This window comes from Cnephaeus nilssonii, assembly GCF_951640355.1.
Source record: "Cnephaeus nilssonii genome assembly, chromosome: 13".
Taxonomy (NCBI): domain Eukaryota; kingdom Metazoa; phylum Chordata; class Mammalia; order Chiroptera; family Vespertilionidae; genus Cnephaeus; species Cnephaeus nilssonii.
Genome location: NC_137084.1, coordinates 28160171 through 28175421, shown reverse-complemented (window position 1 = coordinate 28175421; position 15251 = coordinate 28160171). Strand labels below are relative to the sequence as shown.

The following is a 15251-nucleotide window of genomic DNA, read 5'->3' as shown; positions in this document are numbered from 1 at the left end:
GGCTCCTAATGGGAACTGTGACACTGGAAATTGACTTGCCTCTTTAACACAGGTGCGTGGGTCACTGCCCTGCCTTAGCTGACAGTGGGTGGGCGCAGATGTTTGCTTCTAAGTCACATATGGTTACTCTGGCTGTGGAAGACACGGCAGGTCAGGAAGTTAAGTTTTTTTTCTTTTTTTCCAATTTTTTTTTATTAAGGTATTATATGTGTACATATCTTGCCATTGCCCCCCCCACCCCACTCCCATATATGCCCTCACCCCCCAGAGTTTTGCGTCCATTGGTTATGCTTATATGCATGCATACAAGTCCATTGATTGATCTCTTATCTCCCCCATCTCTCCCTAACCTTCCCCCTGTAATTTGACAGTCTGTTTGATGCTTTACTGTCTCTGTATCTATCTTTTTGTTCAATTTTATAATGTTCTTTATTATCCATAAATGAGTGAGATCATGTGGTATTTTTCTTTCATTGACTGACTTATTTCACTTAACATAATGTTCTCCAATTCCATCCAGGTTGCTGCAAATGATGAGAATTCCTTCTTTTTTATGGCAGCATAGTATTCCATTGTGTAGATGTACCACAGTTTTCTGATCCAGTCATCTGCTGATGGGCACCTAGGCTGTTTCCAAATCTTAGCTATGGTGAATTGTGCTGCTATGAACATAGGGGTGCATATATCCTTTCTGATTGGTGTTTCTAGTTTCTTCGGATATATTCCCAGGAGTGGGATTACTGGGTCAAATGGGAGTTCCATTTTCAGTTTTTTGAGGAAACTCCATACTGTTCTCCACAGTGGCTGCACCAATCTGCATTCCCACCAGCAGTGCACGAGGGTTCCTTTTTCTCCGCATCCTCGCCAACACTTGTTGTTTGTTGATTTGTTGATGATAGCCATTCTGACAGGTGTAAGATGGTACCGCATTGTTGTTTTGATTTGCATCTCTCGGATAATTAGTGACGTTGAGCATGTTTTCATGTGTCTCTTGGCCTTCCTTCTGTCTTCTTTTGAAAAGATTCTATTTAGGTCTGTTGCCCATTTTTTTATTGGATCATTTATCTTCCTTTTATTAAGTTGCATAAGCTGCCTGTAGATGTTGGAGATTAAACCTTTATCAGTGATGCCATTTGCAAATATGTTCTCCCATGTAGTGGGCCTTCTTGTTGTTTTGTTGATGGTTTCTTTTGCTGTGAAAAAGCTTTTTATTTTTATGTAGTCCCATTTGTTAATTTTCTCTTTAGCTTCCACTGCCCTAGGAGCAGTGTCAGTGAAGAATTTCTTTTGGCATATGTCTGACATTTTGCTGCCTGTGGATTGCTCTAGTATTTTTATGGTTTCCCGTCTTATGTTTAAGTCCTGTATCCATTTTGAGTTTATTTTTGTGTATGGCGTAAGTTGGTGATCAAGCTTCATTTTTTTGCATGTATCTGTCCAATTTTCCCAACACCATTTATTGAAGAGACTGTCTTTATTCCATTGTATGTTCATGCCTCCTTTGTCAAATATTAATTGAGCATAGTGGTTTGGGTCGATATCTGGATTCTCTATTCTGTTCCATTGATCTATATGTCTGTTCTTGTGCCAGTACCAGGCTGTTTTGAGAACAGTGGCTTTGTAATACAGCTTGAAATCTGGTATTGAGATCCCTCCTACTTTATTCTTCTTTCTCAGGATTGCTGTGGCTATTCGGGGTCTTTTTTTATTCCAGATGAATTTTTGGAGAGTTCTTTCAAGGTCTGTGAAATATGCCGTTGGTATTTTAATGGGGAGTGCATTGAATCTATAGATTGCTTTGGGAAGTATGGACATTTTAATGATGTTGATTCTACCAATCCATGAACATGGTATGTTCTTCCATCTGTTTACGTCTTCCTCTATCTCTTTTTTCAGTGTCCTGTAGTTTTCTGTGTATAGGTCTTTTACCTCCTTAGTTAAGTTTATTCCTAGGTATCTTAATTTTTTTGGCGCGATGGTAAATGGGATTGCCTTTTTAGTCTCTCTGTCTGTAAGTTCACTATTGGTGTATAGAAAGGCCATAGATTTCTTGGCGTTAATTTTGTATCCTGCTACTTTGCCGAATTCATTTATTAAGTCTATTAGTTTTTTGACGGAGTCTTTCAGATTTTTTATGTACAATATCATGTCGTCTGCAAATAAAGACAGCTTTACTTGTTCTTTTCCAATTTGGATGCCTTTTATTTCTTCTTCTTGTCTAATTGCAATGGCTAATACTTCCAGTACTATGTCAAACAGGAGTGGTGAGAGTGGGCATCCCTGTCTTGTTCCTGTTCTTAGGGGAAATGTTTTTAGTTTTTGTCCATTGAGTATGATGTTTGCTGTGGGTTTATCATATATAGCTTTTATTATGTTGAGGTATGAGCCATCTATTCCCACCTTGTTGAGAGTTTTTATCAAGAAAGGGTGTTGGATTTTGTCAAATGCTTTTTCTGCATCAATTGATATGACTATGTGATTTTTATCTTTCAATTTGTTTATGTGATGTATCACGTTTATTGATTTGCGGATATTGTACCATCCTTGCATTCCTGGGATAAATCCTACTTGGTCATGGTGTATGATCTTTCTGATGTACTGCTGGAGCCGATTTGCTAGAATTTTGTTGAGGATTTTGGCATCTATGTTCATGAGGGATATTGGTCTGTAATTCTCTTTCATTGTGTTGTCTTTATCTGGTTTTGGTATTAGGGTGATGCTGGCTTCATAGAAGGAGCTTGGAAGTGTTCCTTCCACTTGAATTTTTTGGAATAGTCTGAGGAGGATTGGTTTTAGTTCTTCCTTGAATGTTTGGTAAAACTCTCCTGTGAAGCCATCAGGCCCCGGGCTTTTGTTTGCCGGAAGCTTTTTGATGACTGCTTCAATTTCGTCCATAGTTATTGGCCTATTGAGCTGTTTAGATTCTTCTTGATTGATTTTTGGAAGGTTATATTTTTCTAGGAATATGTCCATTTCCTCCAGGTTGTCCAGTTTGTTGGAATAGAGTTGTTCGTAGTATTTTGTAACAATCCTTTGTATCTCAGCAGGGTCTGTTGTTATTTCACCTCTTTCATTTCTGATTTTGTTTATTTGGGTCCTCTCTCTTTGCTTCTTGGTGAGCCTGGCTAGAGGTCCATCAATCTTGTTTATCCTTTCAAAGAACCAGCTCTTGGTTTTGTTGATCTTATGTATTGTTTCTTTGGTCTCTATGTCATTTATCTCCGCTCTGATCTTTGTTATTTCCTTCCTTCTGGTTACACTGGGCTTTTCTTGCTGCGCTTTTTCTAGCTCTTTGAGTTGTAGGGTTAAGTAATTTGTTACCATTGTTTCTTGTTTTTTTGCAATAGGCTTGTAGAGCTATGAACTTCCCTCTCAAGACTGCTTTCGCTGTGTCCCATAGATTTTGGATTGTTGTGTTTTCATTGTCATTTGTTGCCATGATGTTTTTTATTTCTTCCTTGATCTCTCTGGTGACCCAGTCCTTGTTTAATAGCATGCTGTTTAGTCTCCATGTGTTTGATTTCTTTGGATTGTATTTATTGTAGTTGATTTCCAGTTTTATGCCACTGTGATCTGAGAAGATGCTTGATATAATTTCTATCTTCTTGAATTTGAAGAGATTTTGCCTGTGACCCAGCATATGGTCTATCTTTGAAAATGACCCATGTGCACTTGAGAAGAATGTATATTCTGTGGCTTTGGGGTGAAATGTTCTGAAGATGTCAATTAATTCCATCTGGTCTAGTGAGTCATTTAAGATTGCTGTTTCTTTGCTGATTTTTTGTTTAGAGGATTTGTCCAGTGGTGATAGTGGGGTATTAAAGTCTCCTACTATGATTGTATTGCTATTAATCTCTCCCTTGATATCCTCCAGGAGTTTTTTTATGTATTTGGGTGCTCCTATATTGGGAGCGTATATGTTTACCAGAATTATTTCTTCTTGTTGGATTTCTCCCTTTAGTATTATGAAGTGGCCTTCCTTATCTCTTGTTATGGCATTTACTTTGAGGTCTATTTTGTCAGATATAAGTATTGCTACCCCTGGTTTTTTTTCATTTCCGTTTGCCTGAAAGATATTTTTCCATCCCTTCACTTTCAATCTGTGTGAGTCTCTTGTTCTGAGGTGGGTCTCTTGTAGACAGCATATACATGGGTCGTGTTTTTTTATCCATTCAGCTACTCGATGTCTTTTGATTGGAGCATTTAGTCCGTTTACATTTAAAGTTATTACTGAAAGGTATTTGTTTGCAGTCATATCTATTTTTGTGTCTGTATTCCTTCTTACCTGTTTATTTCTTCTTTTTACAGTATTCCCTTTAGCAATTCTTGCATTGCTGGTTTGGTGGTGATAAACTCCCTGAGGCTTTTTTTGTCTGCAAAGCTCCTGATTTCCCCTTCAATTTTGATTGATAGTCTTGCTGGATATAGTATTCTTGGATTCAGTCCTTTGCTTTGCAACACTTTGTATACCTCCTTCCATTCACTTCTAGCTTGTTGTGTTTCTGATGAGTAATCATTTGACAATCTGATGGGTGTTCCTTTGTAGGTAACTCTCTGTCTCTCTCTTGCCGCCTTTAGGATTCTCTCTTTATCATTTATATTTGCCATTGAAATTATGACATGTCTTGGTGTGGGTCTTTTGGGGTTGATCCTGCTTGGGACTCTCTTTACTTGCGTAACTTTTATCTTTCCCATATCCGGGAAGTTTTCTGTCATTATTTCTTCAAATAGATTTTCTAAACCCTGCTGCTCTTCTTGTCCTTCTGGCAGCCCTATTATACGCATGTTACTTCGTTTCATGTTGTCCCGAAGCTCCCTTAGGCTTTCCTCCTGCTTTTTAATTTTTTTCTCCAATTGCTGTTCAGCTTGAGCTTGTTTCTGTACCTGATCTTCTAACTCACTAATTCGGTCCTCTGCTTCTTGTAGTCTACTGTTGAAACTTTCCATGGTGTTTTTGATTGTAGCTATATCACTCTTCATTTCTTCCTGATTCTTGCATAAGTTGTTGATTTTCTCATCCATCCGTTGTATAAATTCCACGACCATTACTCTGAACTCCTTTTCGGTCATGTTGCAAGCTTCAGTTTCACTAATTTCCTTTCTTGGCGACTCCACATTTTCTTTCCTCTGTGAGATATTTCGTTTCCCCATTCTGGCTATTACCAGAAAGCTCAAGTTTCCGTTTGTGTGGACCTGGGCCGTGTGCTGTGGGGACTTCGCTCCACCCGAGTTTCACTGGAGTGCTCTGACACTAGGACGTGTGGCTGCCTTTGGTTGGTGGGAACCAGACTTGCCCAGGGTCAGTGTCCCCAGTGTTCTGTGTGGTCTCGTGTGCACACTTGGAATCAGGGGCCCTGTCTGCACCACACTGTTGGTATGCGCCGAAAATGAGATCCTTAGGATGTGCCAGGAGTCAGAGTTTCCCTGTGTCTGCACCAAGACTCGAGTGTCAAATCTCTGTTGCCTTGTGAGGTTTCTCGTTGAGAATCAGGGTCCCTGTGTGTGCATGCACCAACAATTGGGGTCGCTGGCTCTTAGTGTGAATGCGCTGTGAGTCAGGGATCCCCGGCAGCTGTGTCCGGCGTGCCAAATTCCCTGAAGTGGAGCTGCGTCCTGTGTGTGCTCTCTCTACTGAGCCAAACCGGCTAGAGCGCACATTCTTAAAATCCTGAAGGTGAGCTGATTCTGTGGTGCACTCTCCCAAAGTCCCGGAAGGGGGGCGGAGTCCGTCCTGCGTGCCAACTTCCCTGAAGGGAAGCCCTTCTGTGCACGCCCTAAGATTCCCAGAAGGGGGAGCTGTGACCCGCAAGCCAAATTCCCCGAAGGGGAGCCCTCTGTGCGCACTGACAGATTTCCCCGACCGGGAGCTGCTTCTGTCCCGTGCCGCGCCAAATTCCCTGGTGGGGAGCGCGTCCCTGCGCAAAGCTCAGCAGCTTAGGCGAGGGGCGGGTCTATCAGTTACTGTGCTCTAGGCGTGCCTGTGAGCGTTCAGCAGCTTGGGCGAGGGGCGGGTCTATCAGTTACTGCGCTCTTGGTGCGCCTGTGAGCGTTCAGCGGCTTGGGGGAGGGGCGGGTCTATCAGTTACTATGGAGCTCTCCGCATGCCTCTGAGCACTCAGCAGCTTGGGGGAGGGGCGGGTCTATCAGTTACTATGGCGCTCGCGCGCCTGCTGGGAGTGGGGTAGGCTCTTTGACTCACGGAATTCTGCTGAGAAGTCTGGATTCTTGTTTGTTGGTCTGAAGCTGTGATAGCAGTTCTCTGTCCCCAGTGGCTGCAGGGTCCTGGTTTGTGTCAGAAGCCAGGATCCGCGTCTCAGGCAGCTCTGTTTCCCAAGATGGCGTGGTCTCCGCGTCCGCACCAGCCGCTGAGAAGTGTCCGCTTTGTGCGCGGGGCTGCGCCGTCTAGGACTGCCCAGTTAGGGAGCCCCTTGGAAGACGTGCAGAATCTAACTGACCCTAGCTCACACACACACACACACCACACACGTCTACACTCTCCTCTATGGGTTCCTCACTCGCACTCTCTCCCTACCTTCCAGCCGGTCGCCATCCCATTCATAGACTCTCGGAAGTTAAGTTTTGATCGATCTCCTTTCATTCGCGCACTTACTACACATTGAGGAAGGGCCTGCTCTGCTCATTGGAACTCTCCATCTCATGTATTGTAAAACCAAAAAGTGTCGGCACTGAAGACTCCTCTCACCCTGACAAATGCAAATGTTTTCAAATAGTTTGACAACATTTTCAATTGATTAGTAAGAAAGCCTTATCAAAAATTCTGCCTCTTCCCCTAAGCACAGTGACTTCATTTTTCTTTGGCTGCCTCTGAAATTCACCAACATTGAACATAATTTTTGCATCATTATCTCCATAGTGCATAAATAATTTTGCATCCTACTTTCCTCCAGTGAAAATTTATTTTGCGTGCTTTCCCATATTTCACAGCCTGCATATTTATCACTCTTAATGACTGTAGTAAATTCTATCAAGCTCATCTACTCTAACTTATGCATTTCTCTCCTGTTGTAAATTTGTCTTCTTCCTAATTTTAGGAAAAACTTTTCTTAAGGGAGTGTATAGCACATTCTTTTGTTAAAGCAGTTTTGATAAACTATTTAATTTAACTCGGCTCCTTCTAACAGACAAAATACTGGCTGAATTCTTGTGGAGAGAGCCCATCCTGTCTTTTTAAAGGAAACTTATTTTTGTTTACTTATGTTTTGAGCCTCCATTTATAACAAAAATTAGTAAAGAAGGACCTGATATATGTAGAGCCTTGTCAGGTGAATACCTTGCATGGATAGTTAGGAAACAGCACGCTTCTGTTGGGAATAGCAGAGTCATGGATGCTGCTGCTAAGATACAAGGCTGTGGCGTGACAGCTCCCAGCTGTAAGAGTCTTGCACTCATGCACCCGCCTTGACACAACTGGACAATCTTTCAGTTCTTCCACTTTCCCTCTGAGAGTTGCTGAAGGAGCCCGTCCCCCTCTGGCCATGGGCAGCCAGCCAGGGCCATCTCAGCAAGGAAGACTGGGCAGTTGGTAGACCTCTGGACCTACCTGGCGATGGCTCCTCCTGTAGCTGTTCCTAAGCAAGAACTGGAGAATGCCAGGAATGGACAGGGCCATCAGGGTGCACTGAATTTCACAGATGGTCACTCTGTCTTTCCCCACCCAGAATCTTCTGACCATATAAGGACAAGTTCAGTTCTCAGGCAAGCTTGTCCTGAGGTGCTGGGAGGTCCATGCCAGGGGTGGGTGGAGGCCTGTGATCCGTTGGTGGAGGCAGGGATGATATCTGAAGGAAGCACAATTCTAAATATTTGTGACTGACTAACTGGGGTGTGGTAGGGCAGGACAGCAGAGGTAATTCTGTTGTTTAATAGGTACCTTCAACGATCCTGGGACTGTCATCTCCCCTGTATTAGTCATATGTCTTCATTTATCATATCATATATGAAGATTTTGTTCATGCGCAGAATTTTATCTTATTTTTTTGTTTTGCTCCACGAGGGCAGGACTTTGTATATGTGTTTTACTGCTGTATCTTTTGTTGCTTCATGTGGAGCTCAGACCATAAAAGTGCTCAATAGTTTTTTGGATGATGATTTCAAGAGCTTGATTTGGTACACTAAGCCTATTGTGATCTGAGCAGCTGCTACTCACATGTGTAAAGGGGTATAGCCGGTTACTGTAGAAATGAGTAGCAGCTAAATAAACCAAGCCAGGGAGAAGTAGTATAAAGGGAAGTGCATGGGCTTTGGAAGCAGGCAGCTGGAGATTCTCATTCCAACTCTACTACTCTGACTGGCCCTTTTATGTTCCCTGAACCTCAGCTTTCCCACCTGTAACATGGATAAAAGTACTTTACTCACAGAGTTTGTGGAATGTCCATTGCTCACAGGAGACACTCATGTTACCCTCTTCCCCCTTCCCTGACAAAGGATGAAGATAGAAAGCCATGAGGGGCCCAGGTAATGTGTCCAGATGTTGGAAGAAATCATTGAGAGGACTGGACTGCTGGGTGACCCACAGGCTGGGCCTGGGCAATTGGAGGCTCCTCCCCTGTCCCTTATCCTTAGAGTGTACATTCCATCTACTGTTCCCATTCTAGGAGCCACTCAAGGATGTAGTCCTAGAGAGTAGTGTGTTATTGAGACCATCTTGACAGTATACATGCCTGAAACCAATTAAGGCCCCTAAGTAAAAAAGATTTTGGCAGGTGGGTATGGAGATCACCTCTGTGGCCACCCAAGACAAGCCTCCTATGTAAGTTCTCTTGCTTAAGGAAACTCCCACTTATCAATTGGGAGTGGTCTTCCTCTTTCTTCAGTCTCTCCTTGCCCTCTGTGTATGGGGGCCCATTTTTTAATTTCACCCAGGGAACTCCTGAGGTTGTGAAACAACACCAAGTGTTGTCAAGAAACATGGGTCTACATTCAGGTTACCTACCAGTCATTTCAAACATGCCACACATTGGCTCCATATCTCCATAGCAGAAGCTATTGCCATGAGTCCTTCAAACAGCATGTATTAGTAACCGTGTTCTTTGCCCCTACAGGATTTATGAACGTGTGATAGACCCTCCTGAGACCAACCTTCCCCCAGGAAGCAACTTATGGCTTGGTCAGCGCAACCAAAAACATGGCTTATTCAAAGTAAGGACTACTTGCTACTTCTGACACGTGCTTTTTTATGTGCTTGACGTGAATGAAATAATTTAATCTTCATGATTTTATGAAGTAGGTGCTTTGAAACTCTCTGCGAGGCAGAGGGTTAAAGGACTTGCCTAAGGTCACACAGTTCACTGTGGTGCCAGGTATGAATGATGCAGAATGTAAATGATCCTCACAATGTTTCTCAACCTAATTCTTAAGGTCATCTTTAAGTTCATTTTCATTCTCAGATTATATATTAAATCATTTTGGGGGTGATGTTTAGGTATACAGTAGGAAACATATCAATGTCTGGGAATGTTGATTTTCTTGTCTATAAAGAGGACAGTACAATGACTGCATTATTCTACTTTATAAAAACATAAGGATACCGATTTGAAATGAATTGAAGAAGTTAAAAACATCATGAAATTTTAAGATAGTCTTGTTCTTCAGTAGAATGGCAGAATTTTGCTTCTGGCAATATGGTAAAGTAGATATTTTAACAATCCTTGTACTTCATAATGCCTCTAAATGCTGGATAAAACAGAACAAAATCTTTTAAGATTTATCATCGCACTTATAAAAGGGGAGACTCAAAGGGGCCAAATATATGGAGGGAAATGAAAACCAGAGGAATGTCTGCCAATACCAGGAATTTAGAGACTTAAGTTTATTCCCCATTTATTTTTCAACTTTATTGAGATATAATTAACCTATAACACTGTCTAAGTTTCAGGTGTACAATTGGTTCATATGTTACATTATATATTGCAAAATGATTACCACCATAGTGTTAGCTAATATCACCATCTTGTAAGTGCTATTTCTTCTTTACGGTGAGAATATTTAAGATTTAGTCTCTTAGCAACTTTCAAGTATATAACACAATATTATTAACTATAATCACTATGCTATCTGTACATTAGATCCCCAGAACGAATTCGTATTATAACTGGAAGTGTGTACCCTTTGATCAACCTCTTCCTATTCCCCACTCCCCTAACCCCTGGCAATCACTGTCTACTCTCTGTCTATGAGTTCAGCTTTTTAGATTCTACATATAAATGGTATTATATAGTATTTGTCTCTCTGGCTTATTTGACTTCACATAATGCCCTCAAAGTCCATTCATGTTTTCCTTTCTGGTGGCTGAATATTATCTATCTATCTATCTATCTATCTATCTATCCGTTCGTCCATCCCACTTCTTTATCTAGTCATCTGTTGACAGACATTTAGGTGGTTTCTATGTCTTTGCTATTGTGAATAATGCTGTAATGAACAGAGATCTCTTTCAGGTAGTGATTTCATTTCCTTTGGCTATATACTCAGTGTAATATGAATCTACCCAGAAGTGGGATTGCTGGATCATATGGTAGTTTAATTTTTAATTTTTTGAGAAAATTCAGTACCACTTTCCATAGTGGCTGTACCAATTTATATCCCCACCAATAGTGCAGAATGGCTTCCTTTTCTCCACACCCTTGTGAAAACTTATCTATTGTCTTTTTTTTTTTTTTAAATAAATCTTATTGTTCAGATTATTACAATTGTTCCTCTTCCCCCCCCCCCCCCCCCCATAGCTCCCCTCCGCCCGGATCCCACCCCACCCTCTGCCCTTACCCGCCCCCCCACTGTCCTCATCCATAGGGGTATGACTTTTGTCCAGTCTCTTCCCACAACCTCCACACCCCCTTTCCCCCAAGAATTGTCAGTCCACTCCCTTTCTATGCCCCTGATTCTATTATATTCACCAGTTTATTCTGTTCATCAGATTTTTTATTCACTTGATTTTTAGATTTACTTGTTGATAGATATGTATTTGTTGTTCCTAATTTTTATCTTTACCTTTATCTTCTTCTTCCTCTTCTTAAAGAATACCTTTCAGCATTTCATATAATACTGGTTTGGCGGTGATGAACTCCTTTAGCTTTTTCTTGTCTGTGAAGCTCTTTATCTGCCCTTCAATTTTGAATGATAGCTTTGCTGGGTAGAGTAATCTTGGTTGTAGGTTCTTGCTATTCATCACTTTGAATATTTCTTGCCACTCCCTTCTGACCTGCATAGTCTTTGTCGAGAAATCAGCTGACATTCGTATGGGTACTCCCTTGTAGGTAACTAACTGTTTTTCTCTTGCTGCTTTTAATATTCTCTCTTTGTCTTTTACTCTTGGCATTTTAATTATGATGTGTCTCGGTGTGATCCTCTTTGAATTCCTTTTGTTTGGGGTTCTCTGCACTTCCTGGACTTGTAAGTCTATTTCTTTCACCAGGTAGGGGAAGTTTTCTGTCATTATTTCTTCAAATAGGTTTTCAATATCTTGCTCTCTCTCTTCTTCTGGCACCCCCATAATTTGGATGTTGGTATGCTTGAAGTTGTCCCAGAGGCTTCTTACACTATCTTCATATTTTTGGATTCTTTTTTCTTTTCCAGTTGGGTGTTTTTTGCTTCTTTGTATTTCAAATCTTTGACATGATTCTTGCGATCCTCTAGTCTGCTGTTGGATCTCTGTATATTACTCTTTATTTCAGTCAGTGTATGCTTAATTTCTAGTTGGTCCTTTTTCATATCCTCGAGGGACTCACTAAATTTATTGGTGGTTTCTAGAAAATTCTTGAAAAACCTTATAACCGTGGTTTTGAACTCTATATCCCGTCATTTGCTTTCCTCCATTTCTTTCATTTGTGACCTGTTTCTTTGTCTCTGCATTTTGGCTGCTTCCCTGTGTTGATAGAGTGGCTTTGTGTGCTAGGCGTCCTATAGGGCCCAGTGGCTCAGCCTCCCTAATTACCTGAGGTGGACACTCTTGGCGCACCCCTTTATGGGCTGTGTGCACAGTCTTGTTGTAGTTAAGCCTTGATTGTTGTTGGTATCACTGGGAGGAATTGACCTCCAGGTCAATTGGCTGTGAGGATCAGTTGTGTCTTCTGTGCTGGAGACACCCTTATGGGGCAGGACTTGCTTCAGTGGGGCTTTGGTGCTCACTGAGTCTGCCCCTGAGTGTGTCCCTTATGGATCTGAGGATTTGTAATCTGGATGGTCCCACTCTGAACAATGGGTACACTGGCTCTTGGATCTCCAAGGAGGTGCAAATATAGCTCTGCCCGAGGCCACCCAGCAGGAGCTATGGAGAGATCTGCAGATTCCTCTCCTTTGTTTGGGGTTTGGAGGTGCCCAGATGATGCCCAGCTGTGAAGCAATGCAAGGTGCTGTGGAGCCTTGGAAGTTCTGGGGCTCTCTGACCCAGCTGCAGTTTGTTAGGTAATTTTAGATTGCAAAGGGCCAGGCCATTCATATGCAAAAGCCTCTGTGCACAGCTGGGGTGGGATTGCAAATTGGGTGGGGTGGGGTCTCATAGAATCAACAGGGCAGAGAAAACAGCTATGGCTGACCTTCAGCCCTGCCCTAAGAGGCCCCCGGGTCTCAGTGTCCCTTGGTAATCTCTGCAAGCACCTCTGAGAGAAAGCTGCCCTTGTGTTCCGGCCCGATGCCAGACAGTCCAGTTTCCCCCCATATGAGTCTGGGTCCCCAGAGTCTCACCTGGAACTGGAGTTCAGAGCAGTCAGGAGCTTGTCTTTCCCTCCTGATTAAAAAAGATAACCACATCCTCAGTTGCCAGCCCTTTCCACGCGCGTGCGCCTCTGTACCTCTGCAATTTACTTCTGCACCTCCTCTGAGTCTCAGTGTGCTTTTTCTCTTTCCTTCAATTGTAGAATTTCCACTCAGCCAGCCTTCCTGTGGTTCTGGATGATGTCTGTTTTGTCTTTTAGTTGTAGGTTTGAAGTGGTTGTGCGAGGCAGCAAGTTCAGGTGTTTACCTATGCCGCCATCTTGGTTTCTCCCTATTGTCTTTTTTTTAAAAAAATCTATTGTCTAAAGTTTTACATATATCTCCTTTTTCCCAAATTGACCCCCCTCCAGCCATTCCCACCCTGGGCAAGCCCCCACCACCCCAGTGTCTGTGTCCATTGGTTATGCTAATATGCATGAATACAAGTCCTTTGGTTGCTCTCTAAACCCCATCTCCTACCATTTGTCTCTGGATTGTCTTTTTGATGTAATCATTTTAGTTGGTATGAGGTGATATCTCATGTGGTTTCATTTGCATATACCTGATGATTTACCTCTTGATTCTATTTCTTTGGTTTGTGTGTCTTTTTATGTCGGTATCATACTGTTTTTATTAGTATAGCTTAGTAGTATAGTTTGAAATCAGGAAGTATGATGCTTCCAGCTTTGTTCTTTTTTCTCAGGATTACTTTGTCACTTTGGGGTCTTTTGTGGTTCCATACAAATTCTAGGATTGTTGTTTTTTATTTCTTTGAAAAATGGCTTTGAATTTTGATTAGGATTGGATTGAATCTATAGTTTTCTTTGGTTAGTATGGACATTTTAACAATATTAATTCTTCTGATCCATGAACATGGGATATCTTTCCATTTGTTTGATAAAACACTTGAGAAGTCACAAAGTGTTGTAGTATTCAGGATACAAATCTTTTACCTTCTTGGTTAAATTTATTCCTGAGAATTTTATTGTTTTTGATGGTATTGCAAATGGGATCATTTTCTATATTTCTTTGTCACATATGTTATTGAAAGTGTATAGAAACAAAATTGATTTTTTATCTGGTTTTGTGTTCTGCAATTTCACTGAATTAATAGATTAGTTCTAAAGTTTTTAAATAGAATCTTTAGGATTTTCCATATATAAGATTATATTCTCTGCAAACAAGAAAATTTTACTTCTTCCTTTCAAATTTGAATGCCTTTCATTTCTTTTTCTTGCCTAGGACTTCTAGTACTATGTTGAATAGGCATATCAGAGTGGGCACCCTGTATTTTTACTGATCTTCTAGGAAAAGCTTTCAGCATCTCACCACTGAGTCTGATGTTAGTTGTGGGCTTATCATATATGGCCTTTATTATGTTGAAGTATCTGCCTCTTGCCCAATATGATGAGAATTTTTATCACTAAAGGATGTTGGGTTTTGTCAGGTGCTATTTATGCATCTATTGAGATGATCATGTGATTTTTGTTTTTCATTCTATTGTGGTATATAACATTTATTCGTTTGCATATCTTGAACCATTCTTAAATATTACAGATAAATCTCCCTTAATCATGGTGTATGATTTTTAATGCACTCCTGATTTAACTTTGCTAATATTTTGTTAAAAATGTTGGCATCTATAGTTATCAGGGTTATTGCCCTGTACTTTTCTTTTCTTGTAGTGTTCTTTTCTGGTTTTGGTATCAGGGGTCCTTAACCAATAGCCATTTTATTTAGCTCACAATTCTTTGCATTGATTGGATGATTTTCCTGGTCTGGCTGCCTATACTGATATCTACTGGGCTCTTTCATGTGTCAGTAGTCAATTTACAGGTCACCAGGTGGCAGGGTGACCTAAGCCTCTTTACAGCTCTGGTAGTAGTCTGGCTGTTGACTGGCTTCCGATCTCTTCCAGATGGTCTGTCATCCTCTAGTGGCCTAGCTCAGGCTTATCCACATGGCAGTCTTGAGGTTTCAAGTACAAGAAGAGAGGATACACTAGTGCTCTTCGATGCTCTGTTTGCTTGGTCACATTTGCTAATAATTTACTACCCAAAGCAAGTCCTATGGCCAAATATAGTCAAGGGCTAAAGATATAGACTCCATCTCTTGAAGAACTATTTTGCAATTTTGTTTTGCAAAGATACGGATGCAAGGAGGAGGAGAAGTGTTGACCATTTTAATAATCTTTTACACCAATCAAGATAAGTTGAAAGACAGCCATGCCTAGACATCTTAGTGAAATAGCAGAATCCCAAAGATACAGAGAATATCTTAAAAGTAGCCAGTGAGAAAAAGCAAAATTTCCACAAAAGAATAACAAAGATTGAATAGCTGTCTTTTAAAGACTAAAAGCAGAAACCCAAATATAATAATAAGAGTTTTCAAAGTTTTGAAATAAAATAACTCCCAAATGTATATGCATATATCCAGCTTAATTATTATTTGAGAATGAGTGTGAAATAAAGACCTTATAAACAAATAAAACTTTCAGTTTATGACCAATAGATCTTCATTAAAGAAGAAAGACATATAGTGCA

General features: G+C 41.1%; 1 protein-coding gene across 1 annotated transcript in view; it reads left to right on the top strand.

Annotated features, from left to right (window-relative positions):
* Positions 1–15251, top strand: part of NELL1 (neural EGFL like 1) — a gene marked incomplete at its 3' end in the record, with an annotated part of 683686 nt that overhangs the window by 120137 nt on the left and 548298 nt on the right. Inside the window, exon 4 of the mRNA XM_079788062.1 lies at positions 9063–9159. Coding sequence (XP_079644188.1) covers positions 9063–9159 — 97 coding nt within the window. The remainder of the gene's footprint in view (positions 1–9062; positions 9160–15251) is intronic.